The sequence below is a fragment of the Vanellus vanellus genome (genome assembly GCF_965231255.1).
Source record: "Vanellus vanellus genome assembly, chromosome: 1".
Classification (NCBI taxonomy): domain Eukaryota; kingdom Metazoa; phylum Chordata; class Aves; order Charadriiformes; family Charadriidae; genus Vanellus; species Vanellus vanellus.
Genome location: NC_138905.1, coordinates 103123527 through 103144219, shown reverse-complemented (window position 1 = coordinate 103144219; position 20693 = coordinate 103123527). Strand labels below are relative to the sequence as shown.

The window sequence follows — 20693 nt, the reverse complement described above, 5'->3', positions numbered from 1 at the left end:
TGGGTGGATGAAGTCACCCATAGTAACACCAGTGCTGTGGTATCCCCTTTCCTCTGGATGTATGCCTTGATGTGGAGGGCATCTAAAGGTATAACATGGAGCAGGCTCCAGGACCTTGAGCAAAAACCAGTAACTTGTTTTTGTGTGTAAAGTTGACCAGCAAGAAAACACCTTTGTCCTCTTTTTTTTTTCCCCCTGAGAGAACGAAAGCTTCTCAGTAAAAGCCGTGCAGGTTGTTTCCCAAAGGGGGAAGCCTTTGCCTTAGAAAACTCCTTTCCTCTCAGATATTGCCACCTCTGGAATAAACAAACCTCTACCTCCCCCAGCACCAATTTAAATGTGAAAGTATAACCAAACCTGGAACTGGAATCTATATCTTCAGTACTCACTTGAGTGGGTTTTGATGGGAGTAGTGCAGTTATTTTAATACTTGAACATTGATATTTAATATGCAAAGTAACAGCACAGTCAGGGGATTCAATATACTTATCCCTTTTTTGTCCATTTGAAAGGAAGTACTTTACAGGAAGGCATTAAAAACTATTGTTGTGTTTAGTTTGTTTAAAAAGAAACCAACAAGCAAAATGGTCCTCTTAAAAAAAGTTTTATACAATTAAAATATACATGCTTAGCATTTTACATTTGAGATCTCTTAAGTACAAGAGCCTGCTTTACTTCATTACGTAACACTGCCATACCAAATATGATTTAGTCATTCTTGGTTTAAAAGACTGGAACTTTTTACACAGGCTTTTAAAATTTCCTGTGGAAAGCAAGTCACATGTAGACCACTTGATATACTGACTTACATAAAAAAAGCTAAACAAGTGCTTTAGTTGGAAAAATATATACATACATTTGAAAATCTGTTACTTAAACAGCAGATTTATGATAATTTTAGAATGTAAAATAGTAAGTGCAAGTAGATAAGGTTTTTTTAAATAGTACTATATAGAACTCAATTTCATACAAAAATAGACATCCATATATTTTATTTCTGTGGCAAACTTAGGGTCATGTGTTTTCATTTGTTTGGGGCTGAATCCTGTTTGAATGCACAACTGGAATAGTTACAGCTTTTGGAAACTGAAATAACTGTCTTTAGCTAACCTAAACTCTTTAAATAATTATAGAAACACATATCCTGAATATACAAATAAAGAAAAAAAAATTACATTTTCAACAAAGTAGATTAATTCAGTGATGCTGAAATCAAATGAAGTTACTGATGATCTAAGGGACTTCTCTTCAACGTCAGGTGTTTGCAGCTCTACAGACATCGGCAGTTCCTTCTATATTTGTCAATGTTGAGTGGGGCACATGCTTTTCAAGCCTGGAACAACTGCAGGCCAGTTAAGGTATCTGGCTCTATCTGTCTCAAGCGATAGCTTGAGGCTGGTTGCATAGTGCTGAAACTGAGGAAACCACTGGCCTGCCAAGGTCTAGACCATTAGTCCAACTCCTCATCCTTTGGGGTAAGATGTACAAGTTGTTTATGAGCCACAGTTAACATTGTCATGCAGTTAACGCTGTTCTTTTAACATTGAGCAAGCATTGCAATGCAGGCTGCTAGCACCTTTGAAAATACACACTATGGTGAATTATTTCCTGAAGGAAGACATGGTTTCAAGACCAAATTACGTTGTATTAAATTAACCTATATACATCAAAACAAAATACAGCTAGAGTTAAAATCATTACTGCTCTAAATGCAGCTAGCCCTTGCAGAAGTCGAGCCTGACCCAGGACTGTTTCATACTCTTCTGATACGTGTACATATGGCTCCATGTTAAAGGTGACCTTCAGCGATAACTCAGTTTCATGGGTTGGAAACAGGCCATGGGTCAGCAAAACCAGTTCCTGAATCTGGAAATTTGGTATTTTTAAAACAAAGAAAGACAAAGGCCTACCAGTAACATTACGGGGGTGAAAGTCAGGCGTTCTCTACTGCCCCATTTCACACGCTGAGCTGGTAATTCCAGTTCTAAGTGGTCTTTATGAACAAAATAAATTGCATTTTAGCAAGAGATATGATCTGAGCTTCAAGATCGCTTGGAACATACACAGTTTAACTCAGGGCATAAGAGTCCAGCTCAACCTCTTTCAGGCTCATTAGTGCACTCATTCTTCAGTGAGCTTCCATCAGTTTGAAAGGAAGGTGAAGACAACATTTCTAAAGAGCCTTTCCCATATTAGCTCTTGCAGTTCATATCCCGCAAAACTTATGTCTAGTCTTTTGCATTTACTTTTAATACTTCAGTTGAAGAGTAATAGTAACTTTCATAGGAGTGGCCTCTAAAGAATCAGCTTCCCGGCAGAAACACATCAGATCAACCTCCCATCTTCCAGATTTGTGCAAAATTCAGTTGGTTTAGGAGTCAGTGCTTGGTACGAAGGAAAGTAGAGAGGAGTTGCTGCTTAAGTTTCCAGTGGTGCATGACTTCAGTAGTTGGATGTTTTCCCCCTCTAGGTGTTAATAACCCACAGAAGGTCCATCTGTGTGGTGGGTTTTACTCACAATATTTCAATATCCCATTTTTGTGAATGTTTGTCATCTATCGGCTGATTCATAATGATGTGATTCTTGTCATAATAATTTCCTCCTTAAAAACAAAACAAAATCATGAAGGAAAAATTTTAAAAGGAAATGCTAAGAAAAGGCTATGCATAATCTTTAAAAAGTGTGATTAAGTAGCAAAATTAGCTGAAAAATAGATATTCCACCAGGTAGGGGGCGGATGTCTGCCTCTCTGCCTCCTTGAAATGGTCACTTGTCAGCTTAGGCACTGAGGAGCTCCATTAATTCAAAAGCAGAGTATACCACAAACCAGAGTCCTCATCTGTATCTCTATGCACAGAAACAGCACCTCTAAAGAGATTTTGCTTTCGACAGATCCTGAGCTCCTGCTACATACCTGGATTTGTAAGGCATATCGCTATAGTAGAAATGCACAGGTTCAGATACACGCGAGATGATTTGGTGTAGCGTATCCATTTCAACCACAAACTTATGAAGTCCTGAAATGAAGTTTCTCTCCTTTGAATATGTGTAGCATAGAAACGACAGTGCATTTTTTATCATTATACTGTAAATAAAAATGCACTAAAAGAAATGTGTTCTAAAGATTTATCAAGTGGTATCTCACCACCCCAGCCTTCAGCATTGTATTTTGCAGTAACCCAGCCAGCACAGCTTTCTGATACTCTGTTGCCATCGGTATCATCAGTTGCATTTAATGGCTTTATAGTAAATATTTATGAGTTAGTAATGGTAGTTAAACTCCTTAGTTGTGGAAGCCAGGAGTGTTCTATTAGTTCAGCATCACATGGCTGAGCATTCATTATCAGTAAGTCTGAGCTGCAGAGGTCAGATGTGTAAGGGCCAGTAGGGACATTCATTGAAAAGGTTGACAATTTCACCCATGGCACCTGCCCTTACCCTGGTCTGTAAGCCCTGCAGGGGTGTTAAGCTATCAATTAATTTACTTTGCCCTTTCATCTGAGAAGACAGCACCACAGAGCCCCCAACCTCACAGCCAGCCACCACAGTCACTGCCCCACGACCTCTCCCTAAAGATAAAACCCCAGCACCAGCAGCACGGCTTGAACAAGTTGTGTGTGAGGAACAGGCATTCTCCATCGAGGTAGTTCTACCATGATGGATAATTAGAAGGACTAGGACTTGAGCAATGACAATTCTAACCCCCATGAAAACATTAGGAGTGAGCACTTTCCTCTTTTTGAGCCATACTGATTCCATGGTTGCTTTTCCTTCACCATTTTGTCTTCTGTAACTTGCATTTCTTGCCATCAGCACTACTGAATTCCCTCCCTCAAGTAGAATAGTTGATCTGATCAAAACAGACCTCTGGGATCAAAAGAGGAAGGTTCCCCCTGCCCTGTTTTTTCTTGTCCCACTGTCAAGCAATGAGCCATAAACCTCACAGGAAAGACAGGATTCAGTATTTAATCTGAAGTACAAAGAGAGCTGGAATACAGCAATTAATCTCAATCAATACACGCACTTAGAACACGTGAGGGTTGGTTAGGTTTTTGTCTTTTTTTTTTTTTTTTAAATACCTTTAATATCAAGCACCAGTTGGTCGCTGAGGTATGAGCTGATGGTTCCGTCCTCATTGAGTCTCCACTTTTGCCTGTCCTTCCCATGTTCTGCCCAGAGTGCAACCTTGGCCCCAGGCACATCTCTGCCACCGATGACATCCAGGCATGCATTGTTGGCCTGAGGAACAAGAGAAGTAAGATCCAGGCCACAAAGCCTCCGTTTTGTGTCCGATTCATTTTGTGTCCGAGCATATTGCAGTAATCGTGCTCTAGCTGGGAACAAGCCTGGCAAGCAAGCTAGGAACAGATCATTCAGCAATTGACCAGCTGCTTCAAAGGTGGTGGTCTTTGTTGCTTCATTATTAATAACAGACTGCTGAGGGCAGCCTTAATATAAAATCACTTACAGCCCTTCTTCACATATTACTTTTCAGAGACATTCTTAACTCTTTGGAAGTAATAAATTTAAACTTGCAACTTTAGACAAAACCAGGTTCCTACGTCCAGGAACATCAGTCTCATTAGACAGATGTGAAAAGCAGTCCAACCTGCCAAAGCAGACAGATCCAATCTGTCTACACATGGTAGAAGGATGTAGGTGATAAGAGCTTTGGTTTAAGATGCATGGGAGGGGCCAAAAACCATCCTGGTGTTAACGCTAGCCTACAGTAAAAGCAAGAAGTGAAGGTGAAAGGACAGCAGGTGATACAACCCACCCACTTCCAGCATCTGGAAACTCACCTTGGATTTGAAGAGTCCATGACAGTAGTGCCAAATCTGGGTATTCTTCCCATTGAATGAGGACGCGCACACTGACGTTGCTCTTATATCTGCCAGGCTTCCAGCCACTGTCAGGTATTTACCTTGGGCTCGGTTCTTCACTCTGAGGTACACTGCTGGCTGCAACAGTGTGAAGGAAGAAGGTTGTAACACAGAGATTAAGAAAGTCAACGTAAGAATGCCTCCCCCTCCATCTTGTATCAGCTTTCTAAAGTGTATGTTCCATTTCCAGTTTCAGACGAGGATGTTCAATAATGTTTTTATTGGAAACAAATGTGCATGTAAAGCAGCAGGAAGTGTTTTTCAATTACAGACAGCTGTAAGCAGCAATGGCAGATAGTTGTGGTTTTTTTTAAATGTATTTATGTCTACAGAACCAATTCCTGTGATATGCAAATATCTCTAATTCAGCACGTTTCACTCATTCCAAGGCCCATAAATGGGCTGTACTCCACAAGCTTTTTATTCCCAGTACACAAAACTTACTGAGTCAGATATCCAGCAACTTCAGCCCCTATTAACTGGAATGTATGGCAGAGAGTTACGCCATTGCTTTTGAACATACATGGAAAACAAAGTACTAACTTGGCATGCCTGTTTACTCAAAATATAAGGAGATTTTGTCGGGCTACTACAGGGGTCAAGCTTTTGCTCTGTTACTCACTGATTTCGGCACAAATAAAGAGCAGTAAGTTATAAAGGCAGCTCTGCTGGAACCCCAATTCGAGCATAGTTTTTCTGCCAGGAACTTTGAATCTCTTTTTTTTCATATTAAAAAAAACCCTAAGGTACACACAATAAAGCCTCCATCCCACCAAACATCCATAAACTAAGGTGTATTAGTATAGTGTATAGCTATTCTTTACAAGGAAGGGATCATATTATGAAGTCACAGAGCAAAATTTTTGTCTCATTTTGCATAAGTTGCAAATGTTTTGCTTTTTCTTGCAGTACCTCTTAGACTGGCAGGCTTGCCTGGTTTTGTAATATTGTAATGGAGACAGAAGGAAGAAATACAAAGTGCAGGTTTGTAGAATTACTCCAGTCTCCAAAAAAACCAAAAAAAGACCATATACCCACGGAGTGTCAAGCACAGGTAGCTGACTGACTGCACAAACTCAAGGAAGCCCTCACTTTGCAGGATTTAAAACAAACCAAAACCGAACAAAAAAAAAAAAAAATTGCACAAACCCCAAAGTAGCTGAGTTAGGCCTTACAACACTGCTCACTGTTGCAGTGTGAAAAAGGATGCTACCAAATACAAAAGCTCTTCAAATTGCTGGCTGAAGAGAGAATTCTGTTTTTTAAGATCAGCACAAATTATTTTCATTATCATTTGCAAAAATGGCCAAAAAGGGATCCTTTGGTAGTTACCGCTTCCAAGGAATTCCATGGCGCTGTCAACTTCTTAGACTAACAAATCATTGGGGGGAAAGAAAAAAATAAATCCTTTACTTTGCGGGGTGAATGGGGTGCAGGTAAAGCATAGCTAATGCTAAAGATGATTATTTTTGTTCACTGCAACGTTTCCCCAATTAAATCTAGTGTTTAAAAATAACGCTGCATTTGTCACTAAGTGGAAACAAGTGATTCTATGAGAAGCAGAGCTAACAAAACCTCTTTTCCAGTGGGGTTCCTGCTCACGATCCCTGCCACTCTCCCCTTCCCTTTTCCTATCTGCCCGGACGCTGCCCACCCATCCCACAGCTGCGTGGCTGGGCGACAGCAACATGTGCTTTGCTTTGGAGCTTATGTGTGTCACTGATTACCTGATGCATCTTGGAAGGGCAGAGAAGCAGAATTGTACCTGCTTTTCCTTGACTGAGGGGCATTTATCTCAGTCTTGCTTCTCTATCTGCCTTCCACAGAGCTCCAAAGAACTTTGTGGTTTTGAGATCTGAATCTTCAAATGAGATTGGAATTGGCATTACTTGGGGTGAGGCAGAGAGGGAAAACCCGGTGGGACCCGCATAAACTTTGCTGCCTTTGGAAATCCAGGCTATGGCACAATAAAATTTGTTCTTGCTTCCATTTATGTTAATTATGAAACATGGTTTTCTCATTGTTACTGTTATACGGCAAAAATGTAAAAATAGAGCATCTACAGAACATGCTAATGAGCCATTCAGAAAAACACAACTTGGCTCCGAGAAACTAGGAATTGTTTCCCTTTAGGAGCTTAATATAGATCTCAATAACTGCCACTGGAGGAATTTTCTGCTTCGCTGATCTTCCAGTAGGTCCTTCTGGCTGTCATCATTTGGCCTGATTTAAGGAGTACAATGCATGCCATTATACTTAGTGGTACAGCTGATGCTTGTGCACTAATCCCTGTCCAAAAAATAATTGTCATCATACACTGTTACACTACCTGCTTCATAGGACGAAGAGAGCCAATTACTTTCCAGCCACTGTGTTCATTCCAGTCTGAAATCTCACCGGGCTCCAGCAGAATCTGCTTTCCTAAAAAATTACATCCTTCGTATGCAATCCACCTGGATACACAAAACAGAACATGAAAGACTACACGTTAACCATAGCAAAATAAAACTACAGGCTTGTGTTCAGGACTGTGCTCTTGAAAGCCCCCAAGCATAGTAGTTGTAATATCAAACCTCTATTACCATGCCACAAAATGCCACCCATTTCAGAGTTTTAACTATTTTCTGTCTAAATTAAGACCTGTTTTCTGTTTGTCTACCTGAAACTTGTAAACTCCACTCCCACCCCCCTTTTTTCCCCACAAATATAAGAACATCTGCGTGAACCCGGATGGGAATAACGCAGGTTTCAGTGGACATGCATTAGGAAACTAAGAAGCCACACACCAGACTGAACGACTTGCAGCTCTGCTGGCTGTACATATTAACTATGAGAGGACATTGTCCAATGGTTTCCTTAGTTACAGTTAAAGCTTTTTATAGCTATTCCACTTGTCTGAAAACGCATACAAAATATTTACTCCAAAACCTATACACTGCTGTAACAGCCTTTCCTGTAGTGAATATATCTGAGCCGTGTACATGGTTGAATCCTTTAGCTCAGTGTTAAAGCACCGGCACATACAGACCCCTTGTTATCTGGGCATCTGCTCAGTAAATATCGGGTTGCTGCTTACAGAGGCAGCCTCAGGATCACAGATGGGTTTTGTTTGTATCAATGGGACATTGTTGTGCAGACACTGAATCCCAAACACTTGACTCATTAACTCATCTGAACACAAAGCAAATACTGTTTTCCCCACGTTACCTGTTTTACAGGTCAGCTGCCAAGAACACGAGGGATGGCTGCACAAAGTAAATTTAAAAACAGCTACAAACAGTGCTCACAGCACCTGTAATTTACTTTCCCCATTACACCTAATTTGGAGAAACTGACAGCCAGCCTTGCTCAGGACTCCACAGAGGCTAAAGTGTGCCAACTGTGAACTGCCTTCTAATGAGGTTGTATCACTATTTCTTCAAATTAAGTCCCATACCTCCAGACTAACAAGTATTCAGAGCAGCCTGGCCACCACTGTGTGTTCCTTACACATCTAACACATTCCTGACTTTTTTCTTGCGATGCTTTTCTGTCAAGTCACTCAGAATTCACTTTGAACATTGTTCTGGGAGCATGGAAGAGTCCCATTTGAAATGCAGTTTCAAAGCAGACATGCATAGGAACCAGAGAGGGGAAAGACGTTTACAGTATCATGGAATGGTTTAGGTTGTGGTGCGGTGCAGGCCCGGGCACTGGGAGCGGGTACCGCGCTGCTGCCGCTGCAGGCGCGGCCTGTGGATAAATGGGGTTTGCGATGGCTGCTGCCGTTTTAGCAAGGGTTGCTGAGGGCGAAGGAAAGAGACACCGAGCAAGATCACAGAGTCATAGAATGGTTTAGGTTGGAAGGGACCTTGAAGATCATCGAGTTCCAACTCACCCCCTTCATGGGCAGGGATACCTCCCCCTAGACCAGGTTGCTCAAAGCCCCATCCAGCCTGGCCTTGAACACCTCCAGGCATGGGGCATCCACAGCTTCTCTGGGCAACCTGTGCCAGTGCCTTGCCACCCTCAAAGTGAATTTTTTTTTTCTTAATATCTAATCTAAATCTACTCTCTTCCAGTTTGAAGCCATTCCCCCTTGTCCTATCACTACATGCCCTTGTAAAAAGTCTTTTCCCAGCTCTCCTGTAGGCCCCCTTTAGGTACTGGAAGGCCACTATAAGGTCTCCCCGGTAATAACCATGTGAAAGCCAGGCTGGGCTTCAAGCATTCAGTGACACAGATAAAGCACATCTCAGCTCTCAGGCAGACCAGCAGCCTCCGCTGTGCCATCTTTCCCCCAGCTCGGAGTGCCTCAGCCCCCAGCCCCATTTGCCAAGCCACAGTCCAGGCTGGTGCCATTTCTGACTGAGGTGGTCACCTGGCTCAGGAAGGATCCTTGTACCTAAGCCTGGCAGCAAGACGCCATTGGTATGTTTACATAAATCTTTGTCATTTGTCTAAAGCTGACAGTAGGCTTTTGGGGCAAGGAGACAAAAAAACCTCTAAATTGGCCTTCCCAAACTCTTGATCACAGACAAGGCAAACAAACCCTCTAGGACATCCCACAGACTTCTCATGATCACCTGCCACCCTCAGCCTTTAGCCTACCTATCTGCAGTGTGGGATGGGGACAGGCTGTGGAGATCTGTTTCCTCGCATCACAAGGAGCTCAGAGAAAGCCCAGCCATTCTGCCCCAACCCTTCCCAGAGACGGGGAACCAGCTAACCTGGCTGGGATACCCAGAAATGAACAGGAAGAAGGGGAAGGGGCTGAACTGTTGTCCTCACTCTCACGTGCTTTTCTACCATGTGCTCCCAAAGCCATCACCCTTCCTTTACAGCCAACCGCATGGGCAAAATGATTTAGTTACCAGTTCTACACCCTGATGAGAGGGCAGAGAAAGCTCATAGAGATGTTCCCCAACAGAACACACTTCAGACTGTAACACCTCCACAGAGGTGTGATGATTTACACACTCCCACCAGAAATAAGTCAGATGTTCCTCCCAGAGAAGGCCTTTCGTCCTCCACACTAGCACAGATCACGGGCAACGAGTGTATGCTGTTCTCAGCCTCAAACAGCAGCTGCTTGCCACTCTCACCTGGGGCACCTCAAGACAACAGCAGCACATGATTGCTCGCTCTATATATTTTCAGCAAGGGCTCAGGATGGAAGTGGCACAGATGTTTGAGACTAGAATTTATAGTGAACTGGCAAAGCTCTGCAGGGGAGCTTGTATTCACTGTGGGCCCACAGCTAAAGTCAATCGCCACTGACAGCTGTTAAAGAAAGGGAGGTTCAATCCTTAACCAGCCTTTCAAGAAAACACTTGTGTGAAATTCCTGCAAGAAAACAGTCCACGGTGCTCTGGAGCATTAGCTATGTTAGGCTTAGCCTTTGTACCAACTGCAAAGAATCAGAGGAGCGCTCAGCAGCGTTATCACAGACATCTGTAGAAGTGTTTTGACTTCTAGGTGGTAACAGACTAGATGTGTTTGAAAAATTGATCAGAAGAATCACAACGGAGATATACCTAAGCCGCGAACAGTCTACACTAATTCCTTGCCCAATTAGTTCAAATTTTGCATGGTTTTGTGTCATCCTGTAAGATCTCTCAAGAAAATTACAGCCGTGTCTATGTAAAAAAGGTGGGGAATAGGTTAAAAATAAACACTAGAAATGTGTGTCATATTAGAACAGCAGTTTCCAGCCAGTCTCAGATGCAGGAGGAGACTGCAAGTTATTTGTTGCTGCTGTGGATGTGGAGGCAAAGAACCTGCCCAAGACAGAATACTTGGGAGTTCCTCCAAAAGGTGAAAGGGGAAGACACAGAAGAGATTAGAAGGTCACTTCTGCAGATGTAAAATGGTTTTCACAGAAGACCTTGAGCGTGTATTCACACTCATGGAGGGGGGTTAAACTAATAACAGAAGCAAATTAGTGTTCCAGCTGTCAGATCCACCCGAAGCTTCCCTCAGAAGTTGCTGCCTTTTTGGCAGCTGTTCAACACGTCAAGCTTCACAGAACCACTGCAGTGGTTTATGTTAAATCACTGCACTTTATAGGTGGTATTTTACAGCCAGTTAATAAAGGCAGTCTGAGTTTACTCTACCTGTCTTTGTAAGTCAGCAATGCAAATTATTTACTTTTGGTTCCTGGCTTGAACAGGCTCTATTGTTCGTTAATGTATAGGGTTATAAGGATGATTCTTATAGGGGAAATACAACCTCTGCCCAGAACTTTTGTTCATTTTGGGGTCCTGATACAAAAAGCGTGTCCAGCATTCAACTGCATTTTTGTATTTTATATTGTCTCAAAATACAAGTTAGAATGTAAAACATATCCTATGAAAAAAAGCAGTAATTGGGAGAAAATGCATGCTCAGTATTAGCTCCTATAATGCAAAGCTGACAAGAATATTTCTCCCATACTTACAATCCACTTCTCACCCATACAGACTGAGTGTAAAAATGAAGGTCCTCATTCAAAACAGAATTGACGGGTTCACTGAAGTGCAGCTCTCTGCCTTTGCAGCATTCCAGTGCGAACAGACTGATGGAGGGCTCAGCAAAAACCTGGGGGGGGAAGGAGGCAAAAAAAGACAAAGCAAAGTTTTATCAGGAATGGTCTAACTTCAGTTGTTAGGCATGATGCACACATTTGCCCACTTCAGTTTCATTTCCACGTGCTTTTAGGTTAGATCATGCTCCCTCAGCAAATGTAACAGCAAGGAAAAAAAAAAAGTACATCCATCAACAAAACAGACAGAGCTGAAACACACTGGATTTATCAGTAGCTTTGTCATCACCGTATAGTGCCGCAGTGACACAGGCCAGACACAGCGAGTCGCTTCGAGATGCAGAGGCCTCTGTTTGCATTTGAAAAAATTCCTTTTGTTCTGATTTGTATCATCAGGGCCTTGATTCCTTTTCATAAATCCAGTTTATTTATTTATTGATGGAACGGGTTACAGCAGTAGTTTTCATGGTGACCTGCAGATTGCATCTAAAGAAGTGAGGCAAATCACAAGTCTATTGTCCACAGAATTTAATTAGCAGTGGTTGACTGGAAAAAAATCTTAGGGATATGCAAATTGGAAAAGCTTAAAAACATCAGAACTGAGAAGTTCTCAAAATATTCCTATTTTTCTTCTCACAATCTCGAAGAAATAGCATAATTAGGAACGCCTTCAATGTCATTTAGAATTGAAACATTTTTCACTTAGTGTCCTTTTCTACAGTTGAGAGATTGCCCATGAAAGCAAATAAAAGGATCAGTTTGTCAGAAAATGTGGTACAGCTGTAAGATCAACAGAAAAGCACAGAAGGAGCAGATTTAAATACGCGAAGTCTGTGCCTTTGTACAAGGAACACTTGTACAATTTTGCAGCATTTTTAACCTAAAACCATAAGGGAAATATAGTAACCAAAATCATAAGCACTTGTCATTTATATCTTGATGCAGCTGGTAAAGGAAGAGGGAATACGTCTGAACAACTGCTTCAATTAGCGGCCTCTCCAGGGAAGTCACCTTGTTCTTAGGAGATGTTACCCTGAGATAGCCAGCCCAGGCAAAAGGTAGGATTTCTTTTGCAGCAAAGACACAGCCTCAGGTGGAATGAATGAAACAAAATCTTGAATTAAAGTTGACACAGGCACTGAGTAATTAAGAGAACTTAACTTTCATGTTTGAAGAGGCACATGTATTGTAGTGAAGTGTCTCTGAAGAGCTCAGTGGTGATTCAGGACTTACGAATTTACTGTCACTGACTCAGCGCACTTGGTATGTAGCTGGTTGTTCAAATCCTGCCTCAGAGAAATTGCTTTCCTCTGCTGACCAGTGCAGGGACAATATAAGTCATGCAACACTGCATGGACAGGGAATTTGCTGAGACATTTTAAAGAAGAGCCTGGGATCATCCACATGGAGAGATTTTTAAAGCCCATTGCACTCCGAAAAAACTAACATTACAAACCACAAAGAGATTAAAAACCATACCGTTTTTATTTTGGAATGTCAGTTCTTCCCACCCACCTTCTGCTGGATGAGGTGGGTCAAATTTACAGTGTGTGTTTAAAGGCTTACTTTGAAATCTAGACCAGCAGACCTAGTGCAGGCAGCTACTTCTCAGGTTGCTTTGCTCAGCAACGCAGTAGCACTGTGTTCAAGTTTGCAAGAGCCTACTCCGTTGGCACTGGCTTTCACCTGAGCGGAGACCAGAAGCCATGTCCAGAGCAGGTCCAACAGGGAAAATTTTCACAAGTGCATTAGTAAGCATGAGAAACACCATCTGGCATCCTTGTTGCTAGACATTGTTACCAAAGCCTAAAATTTATCCTGCTGTTGCAATATTCAGTATGTTAAGAGACAGAGATGCTGTACTAGATGGACAAGTCATCTGATTCCACATATCCATTTATACGCCAAGAATCAGAACAGCGTATTGGTGGAGTCAATTAAAATTACTCTAGCTCTCATGTGGTTAAGACTGTTTGAGCTTAATGGGCCTGAGAAAGCCCTGTCCAGTTGCTCAGAGTCCCAGCCTGTCGCTACGCAGCAGACATTGCATCAATGAAACACAAACACAACCAATCACAAGGACCGATGCCACCTCTCCAGTGAGACCTCAGCAGGACTCCACTGATCTTGGCACAGACGTGAAGCACAGAAAAAGAAAACATGCTGCTGTCTCAAGCACTGAAGCGCACATATTTCCATAACCATATATAGAGCAATGAGCTGATTACTCACTTTATATATACTGTTTTATGCCAACAGCTGGCAGCAGTGACTTGGCCTGGCTTTTTTCTCTGATTTTGTTTTCATAGCTCCATGGAAACTACCAACAGTAAAAAACAAGGTTTTGAGGCTGTCCTGTTACACTTACTACAGAGGCATCTTGCTCCCAACCCTTCCTTGCAGAAGGTTGAGGTGCACCTTCACCCATTTTCAGGCTGAAGAGTGATCACCGATAGATAAGCAAGACTGACAAAGTCCGTTTTTTTCACCGAGGCCCAATCCTGACAGGCCAGGGAGGAATGGGGCTCTCTGAGAGCCAGAGGAAGGGCAACCGGGCAGAGAATACAGGGGACAACCTCAGACTGTGGCGCTGATTTAGGTGGACCCCAGTCCCCGATTTCAAAAGGTGAGCTAAAGACATCTACATTTACCCACAATTGGCAAATCATTGCCATATCTAGGTCAGGATTACCTTAGCTTCCTTTCATAGTTATTTCAAGGAAAATACCTGAAATGCCATCATTTGGGGAAAGCTTGCCAATTGCAAGAATGACAAAGCACTAAAGAATTACTTGGCCTGATCTTTGCGAGTTAAGGAACTAATTGCCTTGCTTAAACCAGCACCCATAAAGTTTCAAGAGGGTTTGCTTGTCCTGTTTTTTAATGCCAGTGTCCAGGAAGAAACTTGAAGAGATTTAAGATATTCAAGAGGCCGGTGATTAAGGAAGGCTATATTTACATAGCATTTCAAGACATAAGCAGCCTTGTGAACTGTTAAATACAGTGACGTTCTTTACTTAACAGGTGTGGTAGTCTATGGCTAATACAGCACGTGATGGCATGAAAATGACACAGCTTTTTTCCCTCCCCACTGTGTGATTTCAGGGGCTGAAAGGCAACCCATGGAAATCAACATACTAAAAATCTCTTCCACAGTTCAACTCAGCTCAGACTTTCCCTTCAACAGCTTCCACCTTTTTTTAAACAGAGAGAAGCTGTACACTACAAACTCTACACAATTCAAACCAGAATTTTATACTTTACCAGTTCAGAAAAAATGCAATGCAAGCCTGAAGTGTTAGACATCAAAGAAAGATCAGTACAAGATGAGCTTCCTTTCAAATGCCTTTCGTTCGCAGTGCAAGGCTCGGGTGCTTGACCCACTGGAAAGCAATAGTTTACAGACAAAGAGTAGCGAACAAAAAGGTGCTACAGCTGAAAACCAACCGCACAAGTGAACTTGCACACATGTTCATAATAAAAACAAGTATAATTTTAGCTATGGATAACATACGGATAATTTTTCATTATTAATGTTAAAATTATGACTAATAAAGCCCTTTTGAGAAGGGCTCACCCCCAAACATATTTTTCCTTGCACCTTTTTTTGCAAACTGAGATTTTGCAAACTTTGATGGGAAAGCCTAATAAAGCCAAAGAAAGAAATCCACGGGGCCAGACTAAAGCATGACTGTAACCCACTCATGGCAAGGGCTGGTCCACTTCCCCACTTCGCGTCCCTGCTGACCTGTTGCTATGCAAACAACAGTCGCCAGAGCCTTAACTGGAGGAGCCTCCACAGCTGTATTACAACATCCTTGGAAAAATCTTTACTCTTCAGTCTTGGCTAACTCATAATTTACAACTGTCTTTCCTGAAGCTGCGCTTGCCTGGCTACTCCCTTCAGTGCGGGAAGGATGCCTGGCTGAGGGAGAGGAACACGGCGCTGGATGACAGTAACACCCACGGTCCAGTCCCAGCTACACAAAATGACTCATTGCCTGGCCCTGGGAAAGACCGATTAATTTTTGTATCTGATTTCATTATTTGCCTCACAGCAATGCTGGGAAGATTAGTTAACACCTATATTTAACTTAGAAATGATAATCAAATATAGAAATACAGGAAATATCATTATCAATCCGAGCAAGAATAAGGAATGCCTCAAAAGAAAAAAAAAAAAAAAAAAAAAAAAGAAAAGGTGTTGCACAACCTACAACCCAGATCTCGTTTTTAGAAACTATGGGACTGATTTAACTTTAGGGCTGAAGTTAACGTTTTAGAAGGAAAGCTAATTGCTCACTGCAACAATCCTGAATACTCTTGTCCATGGAAGTCACAGATACATAGAGTTTGACAGAACAACATGCCTGAGAAAAGGCAGCACTGGGGCTGAACTCCCCTTTGTAAGAACATCTTGTAAGGGTTTCTATCCCAGAAGATTAACCTCTTCAAGCAACAAACACTGGGCAAATGTCCCAATAAGCAACCATGGCACTATAAATAGCCCAGCTGACTTCACCCACTCTCTTGCCACCAGGCAAGCAGCCCACGCTTTCCTTTTCCTGAATTCATGGCAATGCAAAAGGCCAGTCCTTGCTGATGCAGGCACGGAAACCTGCACCTCTGCAGCAAATGGTATTGGAGCGACTCATTCTGGATGTCATCTCCAATCACGTTGAGGAACAGGAAGTTATTGGAAGTGGTCAACATGGATTTACCAAGGGTAAATGGTGCTTGACCAATCTGATAGCTTTCTATGATGTTATAACTGGTTGGCTGGATGAGGGGAAAGTCGTGGATGTCATCTACCTTGACTTTAGCAAGGCTTTTGACACTGTCTCCCATGACATCCTCATTAGGAAGCTGAGGAAGTATGGGCTAGATGAGGTGACAGTGAGGTGGATTGAGAGTTGGCTGCGGGACAGGACTCAGAGGGTTGTGATCAGCGGCACAGAGTCTAGTTGGAGGCCTGTAACCAGTGGTGTCCCCCAGGGGTCAATACTTGGTCCTATTTTGTTTAATATATTCATTAATGACCTGGATGAGGGGACAGAGTGTATCCTCAGCAAGTTTGCTGATGATACCAAACTGGGTGGGGTGGCTGACACCCCAGAGGGCCGTGCTGCCATCCAGCGTGACCTGGACAGGCTGGAGAGCTGGGCAGAGAAGAACCTAATGAGGTTCAACAAAACCAAGTGCAAGGTCCTGCACCTGGGGAGGAAGAATGCTAGGCACCAGTACAGGTTAGGGGCTGACCTGCTGGGAGATAGCTTGGAGGAGAAGGATCTGGGGGTTGTGGTAGACAGTAAATTATCCATGGCCCAGCAATGTGCCCTTGTCGCCAAAAAGGCCAATGGAATCCTGGGCTGCATAGGGAAGAGTGTGGCCAGTAGGTCGAGGGAGGTCATTCTCCCCCTCTACTCGGCACTGGTGAGGCCACAACTGGAATACTGTGTCCAGTTTTGGGCTCCCCAGTTCAAGAGGGACAGGGAACTGCTGGAGCGAGTCCAGCGAAGGGCAACTAAGATGATTAAGGGCTTGGAGCACCTCCCTTATGAGGAAAGGCTGAGAGAGCTGGGACTCTTTAGCCTGGAGAAGAGAAGGCTGAGGGGAGACCTTATTATGGCATACAAGTATCTAAAGGGTGGGTTGAAGAAGGATGGAGCCAGGCTCTTTTCATTGGTTCCAAGTGACAGGACGAGGGGCAATGGGCACAAGTTAGAACACAGGAAGTTCCGTTCAAATACACGGAAACAGTTCTTTACGGTGAGGGTGACAGAGCACTGGCACAGGCTGCCCAGGGAGGTTGTGGAGTCCCCTTCCCTGGAGATTTTCAAGACCCGCCTGGATGCAGTCCTGAGTAATGTGCTCTAGGCAATCCTGCTTTAGCAGGAGAGTTGGACTAGATGATCTCTAGAGGTCCCTTCCAACTCTGATAATTCTGTGATTCTGTGATTCTGTGAAATGCAGCGGCCCTTAACCAGTTCTATGCTTTTTTCTGCCTGCAGAGTGGCTATCACCAACACCACCAGCAAATTCCATACACGAGCATTTCTTAAAGACTGCTTTGGGATTTTTAGATGAAAGGAGACAATGAGAGGCAAGTTACCTTAGTTCCAGTGTTCTAACCACTACTGCTAAATAGCTGTGTACCCTTCTAATGTTAAGTGGGCTTCCAAAGTGTGTAACTGCCTGTTCACTTAAAGAAATACGTTCCTGTGAGATATACTTTCTAGCATATTTTCCCCACTTAAAACAACAACAAAAAAGACTCATTGGTCTTTCAGAAGCATTCACCTTCTCAGAAGGGAAGAGGCCATTTAACACATCGCTATTCAATATGCAATCTAGATTAACACGTGGGTATTGCAACACTTGTTTTCTTCCTAGAATACCGAAAACAAAGGACATTATTTTCTCATTATCAAGGTGCTTTGTTCCTTCTTTGCAACCTCTCATTAACCTATAGCTTTTCCTGAATGCTCCCAGAAGGACAAAACAGTCCAGTCTGAATTTGAGCGAAAGGGAACAGAATGGAAAAAATACAGGTCGGGTCTCCTAAAGATTTAGCTTAAGTATTATACACGTCAGAGAATAAGCCAAGACGGGAAAGAGGTTCCTGGGAATATGGCAACACCTTCCCCACTCTCCTTATGAACTTACCTAACTTCTGCTTTGCTACTTCCCGAACAAACAGTAGAGGAAACTGGTTGCAAAGATGTGCTTAATTCCTCTATGACACCAATGCATAATAAATGGAGAAATAATCAAAGTGGAACTACATTAATTTGAATTTCTTGAGAAATCATGTGGAGAGGGTGGGAGTAGCATGCCATATGTGAAATGACGACAACTTCACTTTTCAACAAAGAACCCATAAAACATCCCTCCAAGACCTAAAGGTTAGGACAAAAGCTAGTCAACCTAAAGTACTGTCATCACAGTGAAGAAATCAGACCATTGCTAGTCTGAGCCTGTTTTCTTATCCAAATTAATTTTGCGTTGCTCTGAAAGTTTGGGGTTTTTTCCTATTTTAATTGGGCCAAGTCTGTGATTCATAATGAGATTTTTCATTTTGTTATGTAATTAAGCTTTTAAACAAGCAAACCATATTTCTGGAAATTTTCAAACTAAAACCTAGAAAGTTTACTTTCCTAAAAAATTTCCTTATTTTTTTTCATTTAGAACATCTGCTGTATTTGTTTGCTGCATTTTCCAGAGAACAAATTATTTCCTCAAATCCTTTCCTTATCTTCAATTGATTGATCTATTTAAAAAAAAATATCAGTCAAGACTTTGCAGAAATTCTTAGCTGATTAAGTTGTTACTGTGTCCTCACTCAGTCACAAAAATCCTACTGCCACCTTACAGTGTTGTTCCGTCAGGTCACCAAAGCACACCCATGCCATGAAAGAGCACTACAAGTACCTAACTCCAGTCCTCAAATTCTTCTTCCAAAATGGAGAGCCCAGAAATCTTGTGGCAGCTGACAACATCCAAAAAGCCCCTCAAAACTGTTAGAGATTTTAAGTGAAAACTCAAGAAGTTACACTGCTACATGCAATAGCAAAACCACTGCTAGATGTTCCTTTTAGTTACCGGAACAGATAGGAACAGAAAGGGCATCCTAATTCAGGGTCAGATGCAGAAATCGCTGTGGATGCCCAGCCAAGCTGCACACCCCGCAGGTGTCAGCAGCCTGTGCTGACTGCTATGTTTCACGGCTACTTTGGAGTTAGCCTCACACAAAGAAGCTATATTCTTACTCACAACCTGCAGATAAAGGCCCAGAGTTGGGACTTGACTCAGCTGTAAAATATCAATGTAACATATAATTAATAATCATTAAAATCTTGCAAATTAGAAAGGGAATACCCAGATCCTGCATCCCCATTTCCTCCAGCGGATTTGTTCTCCTATCCCAAAGGACTGGCTGAAACAACCTACTTCTAAAATATATAGCTGGACCACACCTACACCAGTCAATGGACTTGAACTGAGTTCAAAGGCTGGTAATGAGCTAGCCTTATGAGTTCTTTGTACCGCTAAAAGCGTATTTTTTTTTCCCCTCTGCCAGCGCCACACACAGCCCTCTACTTCTAGTCAACATCTGGGATGCAGAAACCTCACACAGTGAAGCAATACATGGCTCCCCCAGCGTGAGAGTCCTTCCAACAGTTACACTTACAGCAAATACATCTCACTTACAGGAGAGCAGGAGACAATGCACATTCAGGGCTTGGCGTTGGGTTTAAACATTCTCCCACTTACAAATAAGTTATCGAGATACCTTAGGTCTGAAATTGCACTAGTATTTAAAGCTGAACAATGGAAGGGGTTCCCAATGTCACAACTGAATTCAGTAAAGCTATACAACAATTCCACTTGGGAATACGCTTGCTGGTCTCTTGAATGAGCTAACAGAAATATCTTGTAATAAAAAGGGCTTTGTTCCAAGAACCGTGCATTGCGGACAACGCACAGAATTAACTACGGCTTTTTCTGACCACTGATCAAACTTATGCTGCGTGCTTAACATCATGTCTGTACCACACAATGCCTCTGAGCACTGTCCTGTGCGACTAGAGTATACAATGTGTTAGGGGCTGATGAGGGCATTTCTATTTGTAAAACAGGTGTGGTTCAACAGCATTTTATGCTGTTTAGTGCCTCGATTTTGTGAAATACAAGGGCTCCTATTTGCAACAGAGGAACTGAACTAAGAGGCGCAAGCCCCTTACAAAGTACAGGAAGACGTGTGTAAGCTTCCCACACACAGCCTGCCAAGCACACTTCTCCCAGGACTTGGCCCTTGGTAATCAAAGGCTGCCAGTAGCTTCCTACTATGCCAAACTGCATAGTTCCTTCCCTATGAGATTACAGGCTGGGGGATTTAGATGAGACCTACCATTTCAAGTCAAAACTTCACTCTGATTGAGCAGAGCAGAGTCCAAAAGCCTGACATGAAAAGGAGATCTTTAATCTGAAAACCACACTCTCAGTGAAGCTATAGCTGCACTGAAGTCACTGCATCTATCTAACCTAGTGAAAACACCAGCTCTCAAACTCCAGATGTAGATTCTTCCCACCATCCCCATGGCTTTGGGTGTTTGGGTTTTTTTTGTTTGTTTTGTTTTTTAAAAATCTGTTCACAAATAGAAAAGACAACTTTAACACTTGAAGAAAAATGAATTGAATAACCTTTGAAGTCTGGTTTCGTAAGAGTTACATTGATGGGCACGCATCACGTAGACTGAATTTGTGTTCTGTGATCAGGGAAGGAGGAAGTTTTGGAGAAACTGGT

The 20693-nt window shown here is 42.5% G+C and overlaps 1 protein-coding gene across 1 annotated transcript in view; it reads right to left on the bottom strand.

The window, feature by feature from the left end:
• Positions 1–556: 556 nt before the first annotated feature.
• Positions 557–20693, bottom strand: part of CRYBG3 (crystallin beta-gamma domain containing 3) — a gene marked incomplete at its 5' end in the record, with an annotated part of 65361 nt that continues 45224 nt past the window's right edge. The window contains 5 exons of the mRNA XM_082488430.1: positions 557–2603; positions 4081–4240; positions 4804–4962; positions 7214–7337; positions 11303–11442. Coding sequence (XP_082344556.1) covers positions 2515–2603; positions 4081–4240; positions 4804–4962; positions 7214–7337; positions 11303–11442 — 672 coding nt within the window. The 3' untranslated portion in view covers positions 557–2514. The remainder of the gene's footprint in view (positions 2604–4080; positions 4241–4803; positions 4963–7213; positions 7338–11302; positions 11443–20693) is intronic.